Source organism: Benincasa hispida, unplaced genomic scaffold, assembly GCF_027475165.1.
Source record: "Benincasa hispida cultivar pf3 unplaced genomic scaffold, pf3_genome.v1.1 HicScf1028, whole genome shotgun sequence".
Lineage (NCBI taxonomy): Eukaryota > Viridiplantae > Streptophyta > Magnoliopsida > Cucurbitales > Cucurbitaceae > Benincasa > Benincasa hispida.
The window spans coordinates 26,508-45,998 of NW_028325332.1; the positions used below are offsets into that span (position 1 = coordinate 26,508).

Genomic DNA, 19,491 nt, shown 5'->3' on the forward strand with positions numbered 1-19,491 from the left:
GTCATAAAGATCGCCTTGGAGAAAAACGTTGCTGATTTGTTTACGAAGGCTCTCACGGCTACGGTGTTTGAGGGTCACCTTCAGAGCATGGGTCTACGGGACTGCTCGCGGCTGGACTAGGGCAAGTAAGAGATTTTATTGCACTAGGTTTTTATCCTAGTTTGTTGTTTTGTGTCTGTTTACTTGTACTCCCCACTTCGCTTTAGGACAAGTGGGAGATTTTGGGGTTTGTGCCCTAAAGTCTCGTGTCTAGTAGTTTGTAAACAACTTTGTACGAACACTTGTGATGTATAATATAAATGATATTTACTTCACTACTTGACTTTGCACATTTAGATTTTACCACAAACCAATAAACTTAATATCCCTGGTTATCTGTATGCAACTTAAACATGTATGTGGTGACATACAAGTGGATCATGTCTTGAGTGATAACCAAAATGGTCTGTAGTAAATGGATATAGAAGGGAAACCTTATCCTGGTAACGCTACGGATGCGGCCCGCTCTGTGGAATGGTCACAAGTGTTGTGACTTGTCATAGATGGTCTGATCCTGATCATTCGTGTAGGAGACATGCGAGCGGGGGTGTCCTATACAAAGAGTTTGTATAAGACCTGACTACAAACTGTTAACGTCTCGTTATATAACATCGTTCATAATTGAGACTTCACTTCACTAGGATGACCATAGGTAACATGACCTCAATCCTAAATGAGTTGGGAACTCCTGCCATTAAGGGCGGTCCTTTGATTTGCATGGGTTCGAATGTCCAAAACGCCGACTCAGACCTACCATTTTGGGGATTCGTCTGATTTAGGAGTTGGGAACTCAGCTTCACAAGATGAAATTCACTCCTTCCCCGAGGCAGAGGTAAGTAGATAGATAACTCCCTTAAGGGCTGATTCCAAGGATTACGATGTGGCGTTACGCACCTTCTCATGGCCCGAGAGGTGTTCACACATAGTAGGACTGTGTTGTATTGTTCATTAGAGGAATCAGTGGTACTTAAGAAGAAAGATGTAATTACAAGGGCAAAACGATAAATTGGCCTGTTGTAATTACGAGCATCCGTGAAAGGTCATCGTACTGAAGATTGGTTATATCTAATGGACATAGAAATATATCTATGGCAAGAAGAGTTCAATTGTCGGTCTTTAGTGGAATGCTTGGCAGTTAACAGATAGTGGATATCGTGACTAAAGAGTTTAGTCAGCTATTCACGTACCGTTGGAGCTTCGAGCCATAGGTCTATAAGGTCCCCTTGGTAGCTTGGATACAAGTTAAGAGTCAGTTTTTGGGTCAATTTGAAATGTTCAAATTGACAAGAGGGAGTTCGATTATATATGATATAATTGAACGAGTTAATTAAATATGATATAATTAACTTTATGTATGAGATACATTAATTTGGAGGAAATTTGATATAAATATGATTTATATCTAGTAGAGAAAAAATATTATAATTAATATTTGATATTAATTTATAAGTTATGAATGTGATAAGATCACATTCATTAGACGGTTATAAAGGAAATGGGAAGGCGCCTCTTCGTTCTAAATAATGGATGAGTGCATTATAAATAGCAGATAGTGTGTTGATCTCGGTGTGCGTAGATATTGTGAAAAAGATAGTGTCGTCGTTTAGAAAATCAGTGTCTATACGATAGGGAATACACGACCGCTTACATATACGATATTTGTAAGCGTATACCGATTACACCGTCACGTGCTATTATCTAAACGATCGTTTTCCTAAGCGATCGTTTAGCTCCCGGTATTTACTAAATGATCGTATAGACGACCGCTTAGTTTTTCTTACGCGATCGTTTGGACGATCGCTCACCTTTTTCCTACACGATTGTTTGGACGATTGTTTACCTTTTTCTACATGATCGTTTAAACGATCACTTACTTTTATTACACGATCGTATACTTTACCTAAATGATCAAGCATATTGTCTATGCGATAGACGACCACATCTCCCACTTGCTTGATCATTGTGTACGGTCGCTTTTCCTCCTTCCCTTTACCAAATCCGAACAAAGCCCACACTTTGGATTCTAACTCCAAGAATACTGAGGGCTCTGAGTGGTGTTGTCTTCTCCATTTCCTTTTGTCCGAGTGGTGACTGCTCGAGGTAGACGGTTGGGCTTCAGACTCGCTGTGAACAAGAAATCTCCATCTGGTATGATTTCTTGATCCCTTTAGCATTATGAAAGTATGTTTGAATGTATATGTGATAATTCTGTCACAATGAATTGGAAAGATCCGCTTCCGCTTGTAGGTACTCTTGAATAAGAGTTCCATCATGGTGGACGATAGGCTTGACAATCTCAGCGACAACGAGATTGGTTGGATTGACATGAGCGAGATTTAAAGCGAAAAAGAATTCTTCAACTAGTATGTCTCTCGTCCCTTTTGTTGTTTAATAGTTCAAAGCATGCCGTAATTTGTTGTTAAATGCATAACTTGTATGTTTGATTGTGAATGCGGTATTTCTATCACAATGAGTTTGGAACGATCTTGCTTCCGCTCAGAGGTGCTCTTTGATAAAATTCCTTCAGACTTGCTCTCACTTCCGTAAGAAGCTAAGACGACCCTCATTGAGGCGTTGTTGGACTCCAACGCGTCCGGTGCACCGACCTCCGCAGCACGTGTGTATGCCTCGTGTTGTACATCCATAGACTTCTCAGACGAAGATCTGCTACTAGGATCTAAGTTGCACAATAGGCCTTCGTGCATCTCCGGATACATTCGAGAACAAAGAGAACATACGTTAATAACTTTTTAAATACTTAAACATTTCTTGTGAACTTCCCTTTGGCTAACATGCGTTAATAACTTTTTAAACGTGGTTTTCTTTGGAAACATTCTTTAAAATAAGCTAGCATAAGTCTGAACTTTACATAAAACATGAGTTAAAACATTGAGAAAACATTAAACTTGTCACTCACAACCTTGGACATTCCTCATAGGTTGATAAGCCCTTTCTATTGGCATTAACACTGTGAAAATGAATAATATGTTGAGCCAATGTTAATGATCTCCTTATGAGACTATCTCACATAAACAAGCTTAACTTTTAAATTAAAACATCATCTTTCAGCCCAACGTATACCTTCCTATGCGTTCAACACTTAGGAAAATCTTTAAGGACTAAAGTTGATCTATGCAATCGTCAAGCTTTAACCCATGCACCAACACACGTTCTAGGCATTCAACCAACCGCACACCAACACCCACACAACGCCTCCCTTGTGCTCACGGCTTGAGCACATGACCGCACAGTCCAACTCACACCAATGTATCCTTGCGTACAGCCTAGCGCATGCCTTGCGCTTAACCAGCCCCTTGTGCATGCCTGCAGATTGCCTGGATTGAGCTGTTTGCTTGCTCAACGGTTGCAGCTGCCTGCTTGTTTAACCAAAATTTCAGATTAAATGTTGAGCTCAAATAAGAAATTTTCTAGGCCTTTTCTTAGAAAAATTCCTTCTATAAAATTGTTTAGAAACGTCTTAACTTGCTTACCTTCAAATTTGAGCTCTAAATTCCTCTTGGTTTGGTTAGAAGCCTTCACTCTTCACCACTGGCTCAGATTCATCTGAGATACTGGCCTTCTTGAAGTTTTCTTTAGATTTCACCTTGAATCCTTAGAAGATTCCTTATGGTAGCCCTGGAGCTTTAACTATACTCAACCCCTGTTCAATTGGCTCTGAAATCATTTCAATAGCATGAATATTTTGCTCAAAACCGACCCCTTGAACTGAGGCATTCCTTTATATAGTTGAGACTGCATGCCCACAATTCATCCTTATGCTGACAACTCACTCAGTAAGTGGGCCTAATCCTCCTAACATTGACAGTTGGCCCACTCAAGTCGGTGATTAAGTTGTGATCACTTCTTAAACCAACGCATGGCTTACCATTTTCTTACCATCGTCTGGCACATTCGAACGCATACCCTCTTGGCCAACGTATACTCTCTACATATCTTGCGTCTGCCGCATTGCCTACAGTCAACGTCTGGCTTTCCCTTGCTCGCCACCCTTGCCTAGCCAATGCACCACCCATGCCCAACACATGGCATATTCTTGGCCAACCCTTAGCCATTCACTCCATGCCTCACGCCCATCATGCGCTCAACTAACCTCCATAAAACATGGTTGTCGCACTCCTCAGCAACCTTCAACGCATGGGCACATCTAGCTTCCACACTTAGCCAAATTTTTCCTTACTAAGTGTCATCAATACCTTGCTACCCGAGAGCCTTATTTCTTAACACCTAGAACTTTTCCTTCTTCTTTAACCATATTCAAGCTTTCCCTACAAACATAATATTTAGCCTTTACTTAACCTTAATTAACATATTAATTATCATACTTAAGTAGGAAAAATAGGATTTGGGGTTTACATGTGTAGTTATGGTTTATGAGAAATTTACTTGAACACGTGGTTTGTGCATTTACTTAGGGAATGTTAATGAATATACGCCTTAACCCTAGTTCATCTCTTAGAAAACTCCATAGCATTGTATATAAGTTGCTTCCATTACGAGTGTGATTTCCAACGCATTCATCATCGTTCATTTCAACACTTAGTAACATCTACTCATCGCCTTTATTTAACAACAAATTAGCATCAAGATCGAAACAGTAGTGTCATCGCATCAATAGTAAGCAATCCTTGTGTTCGCCACGGACTCACTAGGCGCCTAATTAAATTTACACTTGGATTTAATTAGGGAAAACGATGCATTCTTAAAGATATCATATAGCATTTAACCATCACATTCATCAAAACGCATCAGAAGCCTTCAGTCGAAGAGCCAATCGACCACCTTCAACTATAAATAAAATTTCAGGTAAAGAAGCTTCAAGAAAACCTAAAAATAATTTGTTCCTACTGTCTTTAATTCACCCCTGCAATTTCTTATAATAACACCCCATCAGATTTCAGAGGATAGAAGTCCAGGTTGCATCAGTATTGATCTTCAAAACACCCTGTGTAGAAGGAAACCAACAAATATAACCGAGAAAAGATTTAGTAGCAGCTATGATCGAAGCCAAATATTGAGATCTTCCCACCTTCAATGTAATTTCGTCAACCTATTTCAGAATCCATCTGCTGCGGACGGTAACATTTGCAATTTATTCACCATGAACAATTTTATTTCTTTAAGACCAAATAGCCCAACAGCAAATGGAAATTAACTCGAGCTCATTTGTTGAACAAGAAGAATTGAGTTTCATCCACCGATACATGGAGTAGGTATAAGGAACAAAACGATTATTTTCTCTCTATCATAAATATCTCCAAATCTTCAATGCTCTAGGACATAAAGACAAAATGTGATCGACAGATTCTTTTAGGTATTGACAAAAAGGACAATCGGATACAATATCTATCCCACGTTTAATGAGATTTTCTCTGGTAGGAAGGATATTATTTAAAGCTTTCCACATAAAGTGCTTGATTTTGTTTAGTATGTTTAATTTCCAAACTTGTTCCACAACTCGTCATATAGTTTGTGCTAGATGAATCCATGAGGATTTTGGTCTTTAGGTAGAGATTGTATCCACTCTTGACGGTATAAGCCCCTTTTTCATCATAGGGCCAAAACAATTGATCTTTGAGCTTCTTACAACAAGATACTCCATGAATCACTTCACAATCTTCTGATAGAAAGACTTCCTTCAATTCTATATCGCAAGCCATCTAATAATTAATTGTTCTCTTTCTTTAATTTTTGTTTATCTGTAATCTTTTACTTCTTGTTGACATTTTTCAAATAACATAAAATGTACACTCTATACTAAATTTACAAAGAAGTTAACAAATATATTATGATTTTTAAGAATTGGTTAACAAATATATTTGGAAAAAAAAACCCTCATTTTATTTTTTACAGCAAATTCGTTCATCGAATTTTTCTTTTATTTTTGAAACATTTCATTTACATGATTCAACACTGTACCGATTTAATGTATTTCCTATTTCTTTTCATTTTACATTAAAATTTATTTTACTTCCAATTAAATGTGCTACGTAAATAAATTTAAATCGCCTCCATTTTACAAAAGATAACAAACTCGTTTGTAATAACGTTGTCATAGGCCCACATATACATGTATTTTCACACAGTGTGTGTATATATAAAATTATAAATAACAACAAACTCTCAAATACTTTTAATTTGAAATTACTTGCACAATGTAGAATTTTGAAATAAAAATACATTTTAATGCATAAAACTGGTTTAACGGTGTATTATATTATACACAATCCAAAGAGTGAGAGATAGAAAAATGTTTGATATTATCGCAAACTTGTCAAAACACATTTTGATATCTAAATGAGTTTGTGCTAGCGTATTAAGAAATAACGTTATGTAACATATTTGGCACACTTTATTTATATAGAGGTTGACTTAAGATTTTTTTTATTGACACCTGTCCTTGTTGATGTCATTCTTAAAATACTAGAAATTAAAATTGAATTGTCCATTAAATAAATTAGTTGGCTCATCTAAAACAAGATATTTGGACTAAAAATCAGTGGTCAAATCAAATGGCTCAACCTCATGCTCATTTAGGACTAGATGTGTTATCTTAGGGTGATCCTCCTTGTCCCAATCCATGTAAGTTAAGTTTTGCCTCGTATGTGTATATATATATATATATATATATATTAAAACCAACCTAAATAGGACAAATTAGTTTAAATATATGTTTGAAAACATATTATCACAAACTTGTCAAAACACACTTTGATATCTAAATGAGTTTGTGCTAGCGTATTAAGAATTAATGTTATGCAACATATTTGGCACAGTCTATTTATATAGAGGTTGACTTAAGATTTTTTTTTTTTTTTTATCAAACACCTGTCCTTGTTGATGCCATTCTTAAAATCCTACGATTAAAATTGAATTGTCCATTAACCAAATTAGTTGGCTCATCTAAAACAAGATATTTGGACTAAACATCAGTGGTCAAATCAAATGGCTCAAGCCCATGCTCATTTGGGGCTAGACGTGTTATCTTAGGGGATCCTCCTTGTTCCATTCCATGTAAGTTAAGTTTTGATTCGTGTGTATATATATATATATAACCTAAATAGAACAAATTAGTTTAAGTATATGCATGCTCAGATACTCCAACCCAAAATGTTGTTGAACCAAAAAGAAAAAATTGTGTTTTCATGTTGATTTAGTATTACCTCATTTGGTTAAATCGGTAAATTAGATTGATTCCAATATCTCAATTGAACGAGGCTTGGTGGATCATTTGAGAATATTACTTTGCATATGGTTATAAGCTATATAAAAGATTTGAACCTATGACTCATAAGAGGAAAACAAAACTATACAATAAAACTATATTATATTAACTCAATCAAATAAACTAAATACAACCATAAATTTACTTATTTTATTTTAGTTTATTTGATTGAATTAATACTATAAATATAATTTTATTTTCATTAAATCTCTTTATTTCAAATTTTTATTTTCAGATTTTCTATCAAACATGTCCTTAAATTTTCATACCAAAAAGTCTAAGACTAATATTTTAAAGACTGGAAAACCATATAAAGGAAATGTACGAAATAACATAGTAAGTAAAGAAAAAAAAAAAAAAATTACTAAAAAAAAGGAAGAAGAAGAAAGAAAGAACGAAAACATTATTTTAAAGAAATTTGAATCGATGGGAATTCAAAATGCAATAATTAGAGCACACAGAAATTATTGAGTCCAATCCAATTTTCATTATCAGTCATCGACATCAGATTGAAAATTCATAAATACCTTGAAATAATTGAGCGCCAATTCTCCATTATCAACCTCAACGAAGTTATTGAAGTTCTTAATCAAGCGTGGAGAAATCTCGTGAATTGCAGAACCAATCCAACACGCCATTAATATTCCTCTCTCCAATTCGAAAAACCTTTCACTTTCGTCTCTGTCACTTCCTTAATTGAATTTAATATCTTCTCTGCCCCTTTAATCACATTCTCTTATGAATCCACCCTTTAAATCCCACGAAGTTTCTGATTCCTGCAACTCCACCGGCCATATTTTCCGTGTGGTAGATATTCTCCGGGAAGAAAGCGAGGGCGGCGACGGATTTTCCGGGGATGTGGGTATGTCCGACGCTGGAGAGCGCCGCCTGCCGGATGAATCGGTGAGCATTCACTGTTTGTCGCCTCGGCGGATTGTTGCTCGGTGGGTGGCTTCGTTCCGGCGACCGAAGCGGAGGAGAACGGTTGAGGAGGTTAGGAGAGAGAACGAGAGCGGAGATTCTGATGGTCCGGTGACGTGTTGTAGGTGCTCGAGAAATGGAGTTGACGGTGGCGCTTCGTCGTCTTCACCGGCGAAGATTTTTGGGCCAGGTGAGTGAGTATATTGATTGAGTTGATTTGGCTAGTGGTTTTAAGCAATAGAATGGGTTTAGTTATATCGAAACTATTTTGTATTGGTTTATCGATGTTTGACTGCGTTGATTGAGATTATAAGCAAAATGATTAGGAAATGAAGGTATAGTAACGTTCTAGTGCCGAATGGATGTACATAGCTACTTCTGGATCTGGAAATTCGTAGGCCGACTTTGAAAATGTAAACGTAAATAAGATAGCAAACATTTTATTGAAATTATTGCAAAAGTACATAACTTCACTTGATCTGTTTTATGGGTTGATGAAGGCCATGCATTTGTGAGTGCAAAATATGCTTTTAATTGCTCAAAATAAATCTTGATGATATGAAAACTGCGTTCGAAAATGAAAAGTTAAAACTTGAAATTGATATTGAAGAACAACATTTTTTAATATGACAGTCATTTCAAAATCACGGGATTGGATTATAATGAGAGAGTGACAAATGGATTGAACTTTCTACATCTCTATGTTGTCCTTGTTTTCTCTTATGTTTCAATTTGCCCGTGTGCTTAAAATTCACAGGAGTGAGTAGGAAAGACGATACATCATTCAACTTGGGAGTTGGATGCAGTTTGTTGTATCTTGTACTTGCGAGTAAAAATGAACTTTCGAAGATGGTAGATTTGAGGAGAGAAATGGAACATTTTCTTCAAGAGATCAAAGAGGAGCTGGGAAGAAAAAACAATACCTTTGAGTCATTCCACTTGAATACAGATGTGGCATGTTCCTCTACAGATTGCCAAGATGGTCCTTGCTCTACCAGCCAGCTTTCATATCAGCAAGATTTTGCATCTCAAATTGTGTCTGATGCACAATCAACTATACTAAATCATTCCCGGAAGTCTCATCTGCATGAACACGTTGGGGAATGTCAGGAACGGATTGACGAATTGGAATCTGAGTTCGAGGCCGAGTTAGAACGTTTGCAGCTTCACTTGGAAGTTGAAAGTTCTTCTGGACGCATAGAGCAGCCAAGAATTAAGGTATGTATGAGAGAACATTCTAACATTTCTAGATAACTTTTCTTTCCAAGTTAATTTTATGGGACTTGTTGGTTTGGAAATGCTCACTCTTATAGTTGTTGCAGTCTACATAAAATTGATCTCATTTTTATGACTATTTTGGAGAATTTGATCAACACTAGTTATCTCTGATGCCATTACACCTGATTTAATTTTGGACTAGCCATATATAACTTAAGTGATACCGCTGAATTTCTATGAAGAATGTAGATGATATATGGTTTGAGGAGCAAATAATAAATATCTATGTGATAAGTTTTCTAAGATCTATGGTAGTTCACGATTGCTCATCTTACTTGTTGGAATGTCTTGAAGTTGTTATTTAATGTTTTGAATGATCAATCATGAGGGGTCTAGTATATGTAAACCCTCTAACCTTACTATCGTATTTGTTATCTATATTATATGGTATTTTCTCTTTAATGATAAACTACTCTCTCCTTATGCCCTTAGACATAGTTAGCATACTGTTAGTGAATTATGTAAAGCTCTGTGTTGATTTCTTTACTTTTTACGTTCTCGCTTGATATGATTGTCAACTTCATAACATTACTTGAAAGTGAAAGAATGGTAGACGGTTTTATCTTTAATATCATGGAGTAAAATATTTCCCAACATTTTATCAGATTTAAGAGGATGAAGACATATATTTCTGACATATTATCTGTAATGGTAATGCTGTATTATGTTGCATATTCAATTCTTGATTGCAAGCTCTGAAACTGGGTTATGTGGAATGACAGACTGCGAAGAACACGAACTTGACTAGAAGCTGCTGTATGAGTTCTGGTGAAGTCACTGATCTTGGAGATGATGGCACTGAGAGGCAACAAGGAGTTCCTCCTACAGAACTGGAAAGAAAGTTACATGAATTGCTAGAAGCAAGGCAGCAAGAACAGATAAAAGAACTCGAAGGCGCTTTAGAATGTGCCAAACAAGAAATTATTGAAAAAGAATCTGAAGTTTCTTGGTGGAAAGAAACTGCAAAAGTTATTTCTAAGCATATTCCAGCTCATTCACGACTTAAACTTGCTTCTCAGCATGATCAGCTTCAACTACTTGGGTAAGCATCCTTCTACAGTATACAAAACTTCTTCAGAGAGATTAATGCTATTGAAATGATGACTGAAGATTTTGATACAGCCCACATGATGTAGTTTTTAAGTTAGAATATCACGTTTAGAGCAAATTTGAGAGTGATTTTTAAATTGTTAAAATTACTTTTGTCATGTTTAAAATGACTTTGAACATGCCTTTAGTCACGTAAAATCAATTTAATATTTACTTTTACACATTTAAATGCAAATTTCATATCATCAAAAGTGATTTTGAATATTAAAAAACATGTTTCTAAACAAATTTGAAAATGACAAAAGTAATTTTGACATTTAAAATCACTCTTAAACTTGCCTTTAGGTTTCCCCCCTTTTTCTCTCCCTCTTTTAAGTGTATCAAAGTCTTCATTCCACATAGCCTTATGGACAGGAATGTTATTCCAATCATATTTGTAGGGCTATCTCAACCTTTTGGATTAATGTCATTGACTCCTTAATTTGACTGTTCTGTCACTTGTTAGCAGTTATCACAATAAACACGTATCAAACATTAATTAAACAAATTGAAAACGAGTTTGATACTTGTTTGTTGTAGGGGGTGGAAATGGTTCGAACCGAACCGAACCGAATTTTTTAAAATGTGAAATCGAATCGAACCGCATATATGTGGTTTGGTTTGATTTCAAATTCGGTTTTAACTTTTTTAAAAAATCCATGTTATATTTTTTTAAATTAAAAACGGTTCGGTTTGGTTCGGTTTTGTTCTTTAAATTAAAAGCAGTTCGGTTTTAAATTCGGTTTTACTCTTTTTTTAACATATAAATATATATATATATATATATATTAGTTAAAAACGGTTTGGTTCGGTTGCAAATTCGATTTTTGAAAGTGAACCTGAACTGAACCGAATTAATTCGGTTTCAAAATTTCTTCAAACCGGATCGAACCGCATTTTTCGGTTTCACTGAGTTTTTGGTTTGGTTCGGTTTTTGTGGTTTGAATGACCACCCCTAGTTTGTTTTTGTTGATGTCTTAGATTTTCATAAAATAGCATATCACAATCTTTAGAAAGGACCATGTCGTATGGGTAATGACTGCCATGAGAAAGTAACAAATTTATGTTATATACCATTGTCTAGCTTTGAATCCATGTTCTTTGGAAATGGTATACAACACAAATTTGTTAAATTTAGTTATATTAATACTTTTAACATATGAGTAGAAATCAATATTAAGAACAATATTGTGTTATCTATTACCAATTTTAGAAAATAGCATGTCATAATCTCCATGTCAATGTCCTTTAGAAAGAAATGATATGTAACACAAATTTGTTTCTCTCTCAATTATATCAATATCTCACACTTATACGTTTGAGAAATTATAGAATGTTCAACAAGTAGAAATGCATATTAATTGGAGAAGAAAATACGTTACAAAAGTTCAAACATAAAATTTTACTCTATACTAAGATGAGTTATGGTAAGTTTAATGTCATCAATACTTTCATTTCTGACATTAATGTCGATAGTACAAATTTTATGTCTAAGTAAGAATACCATCATATTAGAAATGAGGGTTCATGAAATTTGTAGTAAGGCTACATTTTATAATAGTTAGCTCAAATGGTTATGGAGCTACAACGACAACCTAGGGCCTATTTTTTAAATCACCATTAATTTATTACATTTTATATAGAGTAAAGGTTGCCTAAGATGTATTAAATTGTGACATTCATGTACCTATGAATTATGTTCATTTAACCAGAAAGGTCAGGCTCTAATCATGATGAAAGGGATATAAAAACATGCCGAAAGCAGCCCTATGGGTTAACTTTATTTTGAAGATGCGCACCAAGGACGAAGAGAATGAAAGAATGGTCAATTCCACAAATCTCAACTGACAACACAATCAGATTCCTTCTTATCTTAATTTGGTAGTGTCCCATTTCAAATTCTCTTCCTAATATTTTCCCAAAATCCTTCCAAGTTTGAAATATTTGGAACTTTTTTTTATGCTTGAAGAGATACTAAAATTTAAGATTTGGGTGCAGAAAAGGTAAAATTAGTGGTCAATTTTTGGATTTAAATGCATCACCTTTTTTAGCTTCTTTATACATTTTCTTTATGTTCGAGTTAATCTTTTTAAAAGTTTGATAATTTGCATTTTAGCGTTAAATCATTTTTTGACCTCAAAGTCTATCAAGAAGGTGAATTTGATATTATGTAATTTAACACTTCTCTTTGAATTTGAAATATATAGAAGATCTAATAAATGAAAATCAATTTACATCCATCCATCAATTTAAGATTTTAGGTCAAGCGACAATTTAATATTAAGTTTTAAGCACTAGTTACTATTGATTTCTTTGTTTTATTAATCTACTTTTTAACCCATATTTGAAAACTCAAAATAAATTTTTTTAAAAAAAATTGGTGAATAATTCAAATATTTAATAATAAATATGTAAACTATGGTAAGGAAGTTGTAAAAACATAAGGGCGGTTTTCAAAATGAAAAATCGAAAACCAAATGAGGTCCAAGAAATCACTCGTAGGTTTAAGTTTGATCATTGTTGCTATCTTTAGATTCGATTTAATAAAGTCGCAAATTACCCTAAACTCAAATTTAATGAAATATTTTGTGTTAGTTTAAAATCTTGATTGATACAAACCCACAAAGTTTTAATTTTTTTTATTATTATTTGTTTGTTTGTTTGTTTTGTTGTTATTTAGGAGAGCAATTTCATTGCTTTATTTCTATTAAACCTAACTCGGAATTGCTTAGTGTACAATTTAATAAAGAGATTATAGGTTTTGGAAAATTGATATAAATAGCCTTTCCAAATTTTTTACTTTTCAAAATTAGCACGTTTAAGTCGTTGAATTTGTTCACTATATCTTTTTGGGATCAACCATCGAGATTTATTTTAAAATCTATATTTTTCTATGTTATCGATTGTTTTTTGTTTTTTTGGTGAAATCTTGGACAATGTATATACAAAGATTGTACCAATTTTTTCAAGTATTATGTAATATTTCCAAAACTTAAACGACGAAAAGAAAATTCACCCTTGAAGCCATCAAGTGAGATGGGAAAATTGGGACTTCCATGTGGAATTTAATGCCAAATCCGGAGTTATTATCTCAACAGCCTCCATTTTCGACGACGAGAAAAAGAAATTCATGAATGCTTTTGGTACATTGACTGATTACCAATCAAAGAAAATAGAAGCTTTTGGTAGATTGATCAAAAGAAGAAGCAGCATAATCTCGAGTGTAATCCAAATGTATCGAGAAGGCAAAAAATAATTTATAAATTAGAAAAAGTTAAATTTTTAAGTAAATATCGATGATCATCTTGAACGAGAAATTTTTAAAATGCATGTTAGTTTTACTTTTCGGATAGGTTTTCTCAAATTGAAATCACAACATAACAAAGAAAAATATTAAAGCCAGATAACTTTTGAGATTAACCAAATCTTAATTAAAAAAATAAGATAATAATAAAACTTTTAAAGGGCTAACAAATGGAGAAAATAAAACTAACAACCGTCCAATCACATCAAAAACTTTAAAATAAGTAAATATTTCTCAAAATAGCCCTTTTGGAAGATTTTTATCAATTTGTTTATAATATTATAAAAAAATGTCGGTAGTCCCATTCATTATTTTTTCTCTCACTGGTTGACGTCCACGGACTAAACTCCTATCTATATAATATATTGTCACAAATACAATATAAAAATATAAAAGGCATAGCAATTTAAAGTTTCATATCATTTAAAAAGTTTTATTACAATTTTATATACTAGATAAGAGAAGATAAGGGTTCGCAATCTTAATTTCTTTTCATGAGAGTGATATTTTTAATGACTACAAAATAATTGTTTGATAGATTTCATTAATAGAGAGATAAAGATTGTAAAAGCACGGATATTAAATACCAAAATATAGAGATCTTAATTTTATAGAAGTGGCGATAAAATGTTGATGGATATTTTTTCTTAAAAAATATTAAATATAGTAAATTAAAGATATATCTAAATTAATAAATAAACTTCTAGTACCTTTTACATTAGTCGAAATCTATTATAGTATTAAAGTCACATTAGCTTATATTTTGTTTTATTTTGTTTGTTTCTTTTTATGTTTTATCAAATTTATATAATATAAGTGAAATATCGATTTATTCCTTGTATCGATGTCGAATACATGGATACGTGAATTTTTGGTAAAAATATCAAAATGTCAATGAAAATTTAATATTGCGATCATGATATGACTTTGATTTTTTAAATTTTGAATACCACATACATTTATTCTATGAAACTTTTAAGTTACAAATTATAAACTTGTGATTTAAATGTTATGGTAACTTTTAGTATATGTGGTTAACATGTTCATCTCCAACTCATTTGATGACGATAAATCTGATTAGAAGTAGGAGCGAGCATGCTAGATCGAAAAATTGAGTCGACTGACTAAAACTGGCCGAATCAAAGGGCGGTCAGTCAGAGAAGAGGATGGGCTTAGACGATGTCGGGTTGGAAAAATTCCAAACTGATAATTTTTTTAAAATTAAGGAATAAAATCACCAAAATCCACCGAGCGATGATCAATTTGCACTCCTCAACAAACGAGGTCGGTTTTAGCATTTACTAAACGACCATAATTGGTTTCAGTGGCGAATACATGGTTCTGTATAAAGGGCACAAGTTCATATAAATATAATATTAGATACATTAGTATAATATTCAAATCATATAATATCGTCAAAACGATCATAACTAACCAACATAGAAAAGTGACATATCTAGAATTTATGTTACAGACACACATTTATATAAAATTAAAATTTTGCCAATTACGTCAAATTTTGTGTCATATATATAGTTTTTGATTTTTTTTAAAAAAAAATATAAACTAGAAATTTGATAACTCAATTAGTGTATCTAATACGTAGTACCAAATATATGTTTGTTTTTCTAAAAAAATGTAATTATTGGCTACAAAATTGAAATTGTGATGTTCAATTATAAACAAAAATAATTTGTTGGCTAATATAATAATCAATTTTTAAATATTTTAATATTTCATGAGTTTTTTAGATACTAAATTAAAAGTTTACAAATCTATTAGACATTTTTTTAAGGAATTATTAAAGTCGAGTTTAAATGTTTAGATATTTATTTAACATAATTTTAAAAACTAAGAGTTGGACTTGTAATGACTTTAATGTAATCTTAAAATAATGATAAAGTAAATAACAAAACAAAAAATTTATACGTGAAAATGATGTTTATATGACTTATTTTTAAAAACTAAAAATCAATAATCAAATACTTATCCAATAAATTTATTTTTTAAAAAAAAAATATAAATAAACATGAAAATATGTGGAAAAAAAATAATGAAATATACACGAAATTTTAAGCAATAAAAAAATCACGAAAACACAACCATCAAATAACCATGTATACTCTTAGTTAGATAGATTCGATAATTCATATCATATTCCTAGATCGTATTCTATATAACCATGCTTTATAATTTTTATCATTATCAAATTAAATAATCAAATTTTATTTAGTAGATCGTTAGTATGAACGATAGAGACCAAATGAACCTCCAGTTAAATGCAAACACAACGTTTAAAGTCTAAATGGGAAAAAAAATCATAATTTTGACTTTAAAAAGATAATTCAATCGTTGGAAATATTTATGAAAACGTTTGTTAGAGTCTAGAGATGATCATATTTCCAAATTTGCAAGCAAAGTGATAGGTAGTGTGACATTTAAAAAAATTAATATAATTCATAATAAAAGAAAAAGTGATATGCAATTCGACAGATAAGGCAGCATCTAAAAAAAAATATACCCAAAAAGATTTCGAAACAATCTGGACCGTCCAAGGCTTCAACAGATAAATCGAAGGTGAAGATCGTTTTGGCAACGGAATGAGGGGGGAAAAAAGAATATCAACATTGTTTAGGGGGCTCGCGTCAGAAACCCTAATTTTGCACATACGTGTCCGGTTGAAACGTGATGCTATAAATTGGTCTCGTCCTCTTGACTCGTACTCTCCTCCTTCCTCCCGTTTTCCTTCCGCTTCCATCGAAATCCCACTGTTGAACACAGGAGAAGAAGAAGCCCCGGAAGCTGTAGAACGAAATCTTCAGCCATGTCGGACGAGGAGCATCACTTTGAATCCAAGGCCGACGCCGGAGCCTCCAAGACCTACCCACAACAGGCCGGAACTATCCGGAAGAACGGCTACATCGTCATCAAGAACCGTCCATGCAAGGTGATTTGTTGTGTTTTTATTGCGTTGATTTGATTTTCTCATCGGATGTTGTTTTGTGTGGTTTGATTTTTGTTGTTTCGGGTTGAGGTTTGGATCGGGCGTTTTAGATCTTTGATTGATTTGAGGGTTTTCTTTTCCTGGATTAATGATTTTAATAATTTATCTTCGATTTATTGCGTATGATATGGTGGACATCGACGGTGGATTTTTTTCTCCTTATGGTTATTGAGTGTTGGATTAGGGAAAATTAATGGATCTGATGTTGAAATTAACATTAGCGATTATACTTATCAATATTTGTTTAGAGTTTGGAGATTTTGTAATTATGACTACAAAGAATCTATTGATGGTTGAGTTTCGATCGGTCAACGATTAACAGTGTGCTATATTATCCTTTAATCCTTCCTGTGAGGAAGCTGGTGTTTGTAGTTGTTTACAGTGTAGTTGTAATTTAATCCTGATTTTATCTGGAGAAGATGGTTTTTATAGTGTCATGTTTTTTCCTTTTTGGGTATTTCTTTGTCATAAAGCCACATGGGGGCGAGTTTATGTTTATTTGAGACTGATATTGCTACCTGACTATAATTATTGAAAAAGTATAACGAGGGTCCTAGAGGACCAATTGATTAATACTATTAAATTAGAACTTTAGGCGTTAAAGTGGATAAGCATTTTGAAAGTGTACTCTCTGGGTTGTATGGTAATGCAGGTGGTTGAGGTTTCAACTTCTAAGACAGGAAAGCACGGGCATGCTAAGTGTCACTTTGTTGGAATCGACATCTTCACTGCCAAGAAGCTCGAAGATATCGTTCCTTCATCCCACAATTGTGATGTAATGAGTCTATTATCTAGCTTGCGAACTATTTTACTGATTTGATTTACCATTTTCACTAATGGTCTTTATTTCATGCTTTGTAGGTGCCCCATGTTAATCGTACTGATTATCAGCTGATTGATATCTCTGAGGATGGATTTGTGAGTAGTTTGTTTATATGAGTTTGTTTGAATTGAATAAGTCTTGCAGTTATCAAGAAACTTATTTGTAATGTTAAATGTGTTTGTTTAGATGTTTAGATTTCTTTGAAGTCTAAATGTTTCAATTTGTTTTGGTAATCAATTATAAAGGTGAATCTCTGTTAAGATCGATCGTCTGTCTGGTGTCATTGGTTTGAGGTCTCTAGACTCTCTCTTAAACAAGCATAGAACGAGAAGGAAGCAACGGATTGTTCTTATGTGCTGAAGCATGTAAAGCCTGTTCCACTTATTGAATGATGTTTTTCTTTTGGCAGGTGAGTCTTTTAACTGACAGTGGTGACACCAAGGATGATTTGAGGCTTCCAACTGATGATAACCTTCTCAAACAGGTAAATGCACATATGGACCCTTGTTATGGCTAGTCAGATTCTCTGTGCACTCGAGATAGTTTTGTATACTTGAAAAAGAAATTCGAAGTTAATCGTGCAGGCATCATTATTTTTTTATTGTTTTTTGTTAGAGGGAACCTTATTCCTTCTGTTCCCATGCTTAATATTCTGTTCTTAAGATATTGAAGATATAGCCATATGGGTTTATTCCTTATTATTCTGTTTTTGTGATGATGATTTCTCAACATAAAAACAAACTGAATATGTCCTTTGTATTCACAGATTAAGGAGGGATTTGCTGAAGGAAAGGACCTTGTCGTGTCGGTGATGTCTGCCATGGGAGAGGAACAAATTTGTGCCCTGAAGGATATAGGCCCGAAGAATTAGGTCTCTTGCACAAAGTTAAGTTGTGGTCAACTGCTTTTTATCGCCGAATTCCTCGATTAAATCTTTAAATGATGGTATAATTAATTAGCAGAGACTTTGTATCTGTTAACGCATCACTCTTCTCCCTTCCTCCCTTCTCTCTCTCACCTTCTGGCCCAGGATGTATCGTTGGTTCGTGCATCATTACTGTGTTTTATGTTGTGTTATTTTATGATATTGGGTGTAATGTTATTGGGTTTTTGGATGCTTACTTTGATAATCGAAGTGAATAATTTTTGCAAATTCAGTTGGCTCTAATGTTTTTGATAAATCCTGAAATTCACAATCTCTCTTCGGCTTTAGAATTACGTATTCAATCTCTTAGTTTCTTTTTTCAGAAATTCCCATTTACTAAAGTTTTTGAGTACAATAATTTTCAAAATTTTCCCCAAATATTTTTTTTTTCAACTTGGTTGACGATAAGTGTAGGTAAAATAGTTTTTGGATTTATGTAGTGTTTGGGTGATGGTTAATCTCGCTTTTAAATGATCATGTTTAGAGTGGACTTTTTTCTTCTATATCCAAATCTATTATCTATTTCTGAAGCAAAATTTCAAATAAACCAAACCCTCGATCACATTAAACATTTTTTTGGAGAAAATTTTTAGTATTAAATGAAATAAATGAATAACAAATGAATAAATTATTTGATGATGAATGAGAGGTTGTAATTCCCATCTTTTCCATTTTCCCTCCTTAATATCCATTTTGTAAGCCAAATCTCCAACACTCAAACGACAATTAAGGGAGCGTTTGGTGTTTGACAATTTTTTGTGAATGAGGTTGGTTTAATTTTTTTTTATTTCATTTTTTTATTTTTTAGTTTTATGTTTTGTTATTGTCGATTAATTTTTAATTATACACTTATTTTTTCAAACAT

At 33.3% G+C, this 19,491-nt stretch overlaps 2 protein-coding genes across 3 annotated transcripts; both read left to right on the forward strand.

Moving 5' to 3' along the window:
• Positions 1-7,620: 7,620 nt before the first annotated feature.
• Positions 7,621-12,629, forward strand: LOC120085004 (protein POLAR-like 1). Of its 2 annotated transcripts, XM_039040819.2 has the most exons (4): positions 7,693-8,393; positions 8,961-9,421; positions 10,204-10,523; positions 12,283-12,629. In XM_039040819.2, the coding sequence occupies exons 1-4, from the start codon at positions 8,021-8,023 to the stop codon at positions 12,296-12,298; spliced, it is 1,170 nt and encodes a 389-aa protein (XP_038896747.1). In that variant the 5' UTR covers positions 7,693-8,020; the 3' UTR covers positions 12,299-12,629. The 2 variants fall into 2 exon arrangements, with proteins under 2 accessions (XP_090164946.1, XP_038896747.1); XM_090308820.1 differs by lacking the exon at positions 12,283-12,629 and having other exon boundaries at positions 7,621-8,393; positions 10,204-11,028.
• Positions 12,630-16,598: 3,969 nt separating this feature from the next.
• On the forward strand, positions 16,599-18,854 carry LOC120086897 (eukaryotic translation initiation factor 5A-like). Its single transcript, XM_039043712.2, has 5 exons — positions 16,599-16,821; positions 17,531-17,653; positions 17,740-17,796; positions 18,111-18,185; positions 18,468-18,854. Exons 1-5 carry the CDS (start codon positions 16,699-16,701, stop codon positions 18,570-18,572), a joined length of 483 nt encoding a protein of 160 aa, XP_038899640.1. The 5' UTR covers positions 16,599-16,698; the 3' UTR covers positions 18,573-18,854.
• The last annotated feature ends 637 nt before the right edge of the window (positions 18,855-19,491 follow it).

What these genes read in the sequence shown, in the direction of transcription:
- LOC120086897 (XM_039043712.2), top strand. Translation starts at nt 16,699, where the DNA reads ATGTCGGACGAGGAGCATCACTTTGAATCCAAGGCCGACGCCGGAGCC. An exon ending in ATATCTCTGAGGATGGATTT is followed by an intron (nt 17,797 to 18,110) that starts GTGAGTAGTTTG and finishes TTCTTTTGGCAG; the next exon opens with GTGAGTCTTTTAACTGACAG. An exon ending in ATGATAACCTTCTCAAACAG is followed by an intron (nt 18,186 to 18,467) that starts GTAAATGCACAT and finishes TTGTATTCACAG; the next exon opens with ATTAAGGAGGGATTTGCTGA.
- LOC120085004 (XM_039040819.2), top strand. Translation starts at nt 8,021, where the DNA reads ATGAATCCACCCTTTAAATCCCACGAAGTTTCTGATTCCTGCAACTCC. An exon ending in GGCGAAGATTTTTGGGCCAG is followed by an intron (nt 8,394 to 8,960) that starts GTGAGTGAGTAT and finishes TAAAATTCACAG; the next exon opens with GAGTGAGTAGGAAAGACGAT. An exon ending in TAGAGCAGCCAAGAATTAAG is followed by an intron (nt 9,422 to 10,203) that starts GTATGTATGAGA and finishes GTGGAATGACAG; the next exon opens with ACTGCGAAGAACACGAACTT.